Below are 5,895 nucleotides of genomic sequence, written 5' to 3' on the forward strand. Positions count from 1 at the left end.
GCTGGGGCAGTAGTGCTCAGAGAAACGCACAGTCGATCCTAGCATGACACAACACTGTATCAGTGCAGGGGTCTGGGGCCCTAAACCAGAGCAGCCCCCACCCCCACCCCAATGCAGGCATGAGAGCAGAGGTCAAGGGCAGCGCCTACAGCACGAACACTAGACGCAGGAAGAGAAATGAAAGCCAAGGAAAGGAGGGGGACAATGCCAGGAGAAAGTTGGGACAAGACCCCCTAGGACCTAGGGCCTAGGGACCCTGGTGGGAAGAGGCCTGGAATGTGCCACAGCCCTGGAGGGCAGAGGGATAAACTGGGGAGGGGAACTGGCCAGGAGCAGTGACCTGCGGTCAGGAAGCAGCAATCAGGGTCTGCTACCATCCACCAGTGAGTGGCCCCCCCCATCACCCCATCTCCTCCCCCATATCCACACACAACCCCCCACCCCCACCCCCGCCTCATCATAAGCAGCCAGGCATGGAGAAATGCCCGCTGCCCCCTGTGGGGAGAGCTGGAGCCAAGTCAGGGCTGGAGCCAGGGGAGGATGTGGCAGGGAGGATCGATGTAACCATGGCAGCCAACGCCACCCCCGCCGCCCCCTCGGCTGCAGCCTGGAGCCCAGCACCGGTCATCGCCGCCGGGAGGAAGGAAGGGCGACCTCCCTCCCAGGAGTGATGCTCCGGCCCCTGGAAGCCTTTTCCTCCCCTGAAGCCCCTCTGGGGCAGCTTCCTCTCCTGCCTCCCTCTCCGTGAGACCTGAGGTCCCCACGACTCTGGAGACCTGCTGACCCGGCCTGCCCCTCCCCCTGGCCGCCCAGAACAGGACTGTCCCTTCCAGCGAGAAGCAGTCTTGCCTATCACCCTCCTCCCAGACCTGACCCAGGCAGATGCTCATAAAGGGCAGGTAAATGCAGAGCGTGGAGTCAGGACAGGCCGGGCTGAGTCCCAGCTCTGCCACCACCCAGCTGTGTGAGTGACCTGGGCAAACTGTTTAATCTCTCTGGGCTTCGGTTTCCCATCTGTAAAATGAAAGATGCTACTTAGCTCCCAGGGCTCATCTGCCACTGCTCCACGCGCCACCCCCCCCCCCCCCGACCCCCGCAACGCTGGGGAAGCAGCCTGGCCCCAGGCAGGGCCGTGGGGGGCTAGCTCTGGGTGCCAGGTACCCCTATCCCCTGGGCAGTGGGCCCCGGGCAGCGCCCCAAGCCCCGCAGCCCAACCCCCTCCCCCGCCATCGCGGTCCGAGGCCGGCTGCTCCCGCCCGCCCGCCCTATTATTAATTCATTAAGAGGAACCAGCGAGCTGTGCACTCAGCTTCCTCATTAACCCTCCAGCCGGGCGGGCCCTCTCCCTCCTAGGGGCCTGGACCTCCCTTCCCCCCATCCGGGCAGGCGGAGCCGCCCACCAGAAAGATGGAGTTGGGGCTGCGACACCCCTGCAGCCAGCTGTCCCCGGAACCCCCTCCCCTCGCACACGCACTCGGGGAGCACCAGAAGGCGTGGGGGAAAGGGCTGGAGCCCCCATAGTTCCCTAGAAGGTTCTATGCCCTGGTTTCCCAAATTTTTAATGACACACACTGAAATGGCACAGTCCCTTAAGTCACACTTCAGTCCCTGAGGACGATTTCTAATCTTTGCTTTTTACCCCAAGAAGAAGACCTGGGACCTCTCCCAGGCTGGGAAGCTTCTGGCTGCAGCGAACCCCCTCCCGGGCTCCAGGCCCAGGCCCAGGTCCGAAAGACACTGGAGAGTTTCCTAATCTTTTAAACGGGGTGTGGGACTCCGGGGGCACCAACCTCCCAGGGTTGTTTGTAAAGAGCCGAAGCAGGTAAAGGGCTGAGTCCTGTCCCACTGGCTTTGAGACCCAGGTAGGGCCAGAGGGGGAACAGCGGTACCGTGAGGAAGGGGCTGTGCGCCTTCCCAGCCCAAAGGGTCCCCAACATTTGTTGGGGGTGGAGAGGAGGAGGTAGCAGTTAAATCATAGAACTGGGTAAGCTACTGGCGCTCCGGGGGCCCGTTTTCCTTGTGAGTTACATGGAGTTGACGGGACTCTGTCACAGGTTCGCTGTGAGAATGTGTGGGGCGCGGGTAAGGTGTTTTGGCCAGGTTCAAGCCTCGGACTAATGAAAGGACAGGGTCCTCTCATTGCCACGTGCAAGTCCCAGCTGCAGGGCCCTCCCAGCACAATTATAGCCAACGGCTGAGGTTGTAAGCTTGAACCTATGGTCCAAACACGTAGCCCCACGTGCCTTGTGATAGAGTTCGGGTACATGTAGTTGAGTGTGGTTGAAACTCACGAGAATGCTGTAAACAACGTGATCACTCCCCTACTTTGCCTCGTGGCATCTGCTATAAAATAAAGACACGGCTTGTGGGCGCTGGCGCTGTCTCCTCATCAGGGAGCAGCGTCCCACTGAGACCCAGCTTTCATTCTCTTGTCTGTCTTTTCTCAATCCTCCCCCCCCGCCCCCCAACTCAGGGTCACTGAACTAGGCTGAGCTGGCATGGCACATAAGGCGCCCTGGGGCTGAGTATGCCATGGCCGTGCCGGTTCCCCACAAGAATGAAGTGATGAAAGCGCTCGGCCCGGTGTCTGGAATGCTGTGGGATCCTGGGTTCCCATGGGGGCACCTCTGGATGAGACCACCAGACCCCATCCCTCCCACACAGGGGACAGCAGCCCTGCGTTCCTGGTGCGGTGCAGAACCTTACGTAAGACGTCAACATCATATAGAACACAAATCAAAGTGGAAGTTCATTAGCACAATCTTATTTGAAAGCCTAAAATTTTAACATTCACTTATTAAAGTCAATCAATGAAAACAATTGGGAAAATCAAGATTACAGTTGACAGGTGCAGTCAGATTATCAGCCTGAGCATCTCTTTGTTTCTGATGATTTTTTAAAATATGTTTTTATTGATTTGAGAGAGAGAGGAAAAAAGAGAAACATTGATGTGAGAGAGACATATCAACTGGTTGCCTCCTGCACACACCCTGGCCTGGGGTGGGGAGTGAACCTGAAACCCAGGTAGGCGCCCTTGACCAGGAATCAAACCCTTCAGTGCAAGGGGGCGATGCTCTAATTGCTTAGCCACATCGGCCGGGCCATTTCTGAAGTTTTTTGGTTGCACAGTACTGAGAAGCTGCTGGCAGGAAATGTTCTGAGGATCTATACAAAAAAGGGTTAATGAGGCGGCTGGAGGTACATACCAAAGGTCTCTAGTTAGGGTGAAGGTTAGATTTGTAGCATTTTAAAGAGTGTGGATATTTTAAAAATCTGTTTACAATCTATTTTAAAATAAAATGTGAATCGGAGGTTTGCAACCAGAGTAGAAAAACCACTGGGCCCTAACTCCAACCCTAACCCTAGTCACCACCCTGCCAGCCCCGTCCTCACTCCTCGCTGGGGCTCTAAGGAAAGGCTAGTCACCAACAGCTTCCCCCAAACCTTCCCTACCCGACACCCTCCAGCCTACCGCCCCCACCAGCTTTCCACCATCTGCCCCCGGCTGGCACACCTGGGTACTGCAGGGGGATGTCAATCTTGGGCCCGATGACATAGTGGCCTTCCTCCAGGGTGTGGGCCGTCACTGTTGTCCACTGGCGGCAGGAGTGAATGAGCAGGACGTCTCGCTCACTGACGCCTCAGCATACTTCCCTTGGGAAGGGAAAGAAGGACAGAAGAGGGAGGAGGAGAAAAAGAGAACATTAGGAGGGCCCAGAGAGAATAGGCAAGATGACCTCCTTACCTTCTCCCTAAGACCCTTTCCTGAGGACAGCTCCCCATGGCCCCTGTCCAGGTCAGCAGTGCTCTAGGGCAGTGATGGCGAACCTTTTTGAGCTCGGCGTGTCAGCATTTTGAAAAACCCTAACTTAACTCTGGTGCCGTGTCACATATTGAAATTTTTTGATATTTGCAACCATAGTAAACAAAGATTTATATTTTGATATTTATTTTATATATTTAAATGCCATTTAACAAAGAAAAATCAACCAAAAAAATGAGTTCGCGTGTCACCTCTGACACGCGTGTCATAGGTTCGCCATCACTGCTCTAGGGACAGACGGGCTGGCAGCTGTGGCCTCACAGCTGAGTCAAGGCCCTCTCTCAGGGCTTAGGCTCCTGATGTGGCCTCAGCAACCAGCCCAGACGCTGTTCTTCATTCATCATCTGATTGGACTGCCTGCTGTCCCAGGCCCTCCTAGCAGATGAGCCCAGTCCCTGCCCTCCTGGACCCCGTAGGCCTGGGGGGAAGTGGAAAGAGATGTGAACAGAGAATATAGGCCAAGCGCGAGGCACTGAGTGGAGGCTGTCTGGGCTCACAGAAGGGAGCAGCAAACCAGCTGAGGACGGGGCGAGGAAGGGAGACTACTGAGCAGCAGACACTTAAGCTGGGCCTCAGAACCACCGGAACTCACAGTAGCGGAATTCTCAGCCCCCATGTCAGTGCCCAGGCCAGGCCAGGCAAGGAGGGTCAGGTTGGAGAATGGAGAGTCCAGATGGGGCTGCCCATTGTAGGTCCAGCTGTGAGGGCCCCCCAGAGCCCCGAGTCACTCAGGCCAGGAGAACGGCAGGGCTTAGAGGAGCTGATTCCTGGGTCTTTCATGGGCAGCCCCTTGCCACCCCCTGCCACAGTCTCCTCCACTCGGGGGACCTCCGGGAAGAGGGGAGAACGTCTCAGACACCTACTAGCCCACCTCGGAGAAGCTGCTTCCTGGCTGTACCCCTGTCAGCCCTTCGTGCTCCCGGCCTGTGGAACACGGTGGTGGTGGCTGGAGAAGGGGGTGGACTAGAAGCTGGAGGGGGCTAGTCCCGGGGAAGCCGCACTGGGCAGAGGTGCTGAGAGGGGCCTGGGCCCCGGCGGCTCCAACCCCAGCAACGGTTTCCAGGGGAGCCGAGGGCTGGCCCAGCTTGCAGGAGGCAGTAGAGCTGTCTCCTGGCTGCAGCTGGCGGGCAGGGTGGGGGGAGGATGCCTCCTTCCCAGTCCCCGCAGACACAACTCACTAACTGTCCAACCAAATGGGAAATGATTTACTCTGATGGCTGGGAGCTCCATGAAATCTGTGGATGTGTTGAAGGAAATGGGGGTAGAATGTGTTCAGGACGGTGGGGAGACCTGGCTTTCCCACTGTGTGTGGGTGTGGCCGGGATGGGGGCGGGGGGAGTCTGAGCCTTCCTCCCAGGCAGAAGAAGCTCTGCTACTCTGCACCCCACCTCTGAAAGCTCCCCTAAGCCCCAGCCCACCCGCCTGACACCCACTGCCACGATCATGGTCACCAACAGTGGAGCCAGCACAGCCACCGGCCCACACCCCAATGACTCCACTCAATCCCATGGCCCCACTGAGAGGGCCCCTTCCAAATGCATAAGGCGCACGGGGACCTTCAAGACTTCCAGACACACTTTTGATCACATATTCACACTCACGGTGACCACAGCCTCCAGGGTCATAGACAGCCGGGCCATCACACCAGTTGCTCATTCACTCATTCATTCATTCATTCATTCAGCCGGTGGGTCAGTCCGGCCACAATCTTCGTTAGGCAGGATGCCCCCCTCGGGGAGCCTGCGGCCCAGCGCGAAAACAAGGCCCTAACCATGGCATTGGGGGCGCACACTAACCATGGCATTGGGGGCGCACACTAACCATGGCATTGGGGGCGCACACTAACCATGGCATTGGGGGGCGCACACTAACCATGGCATTGGGGGCGCACACTAACCATGGCATTGGGGGCGCACACTAACCATGGCATTGGGGGCGCACAGTGGGAGACAAGCCAGGGGTGCGAGGAGCATCCAGGGCGCGCAGAGGAGGCCCGAGCACAGTGAGGAGCCCTCGCCCCAGGAGAGGGAGCTGCCAGAGGACTGTGGGCAGCGGCCAGCATATCCATGCGC

At 57.8% G+C, this 5,895-nt stretch overlaps 1 protein-coding gene across 1 annotated transcript in view; it reads right to left on the minus strand.

Moving 5' to 3' along the window:
* Positions 1 to 5,479, minus strand: part of GAREM2 (GRB2 associated regulator of MAPK1 subtype 2) — a 14,307-nt gene extending 8,828 nt beyond the window's left edge. The window contains exons 1-2 of the mRNA XM_023745811.1: positions 5,425 to 5,479; positions 3,515 to 3,640 (exon numbers count right to left, since the gene is read on the minus strand). Coding sequence (XP_023601579.1) covers positions 3,515 to 3,640; positions 5,425 to 5,479 — 181 coding nt within the window. The remainder of the gene's footprint in view (positions 1 to 3,514; positions 3,641 to 5,424) is intronic.
* Positions 5,480 to 5,895: the final 416 nt, after the last annotated feature.

This window comes from Myotis lucifugus, unplaced genomic scaffold (genome assembly GCF_000147115.1).
Source record: "Myotis lucifugus unplaced genomic scaffold, Myoluc2.0 scaffold_584, whole genome shotgun sequence".
Classification (NCBI taxonomy): Eukaryota; Metazoa; Chordata; class Mammalia; order Chiroptera; family Vespertilionidae; genus Myotis; species Myotis lucifugus.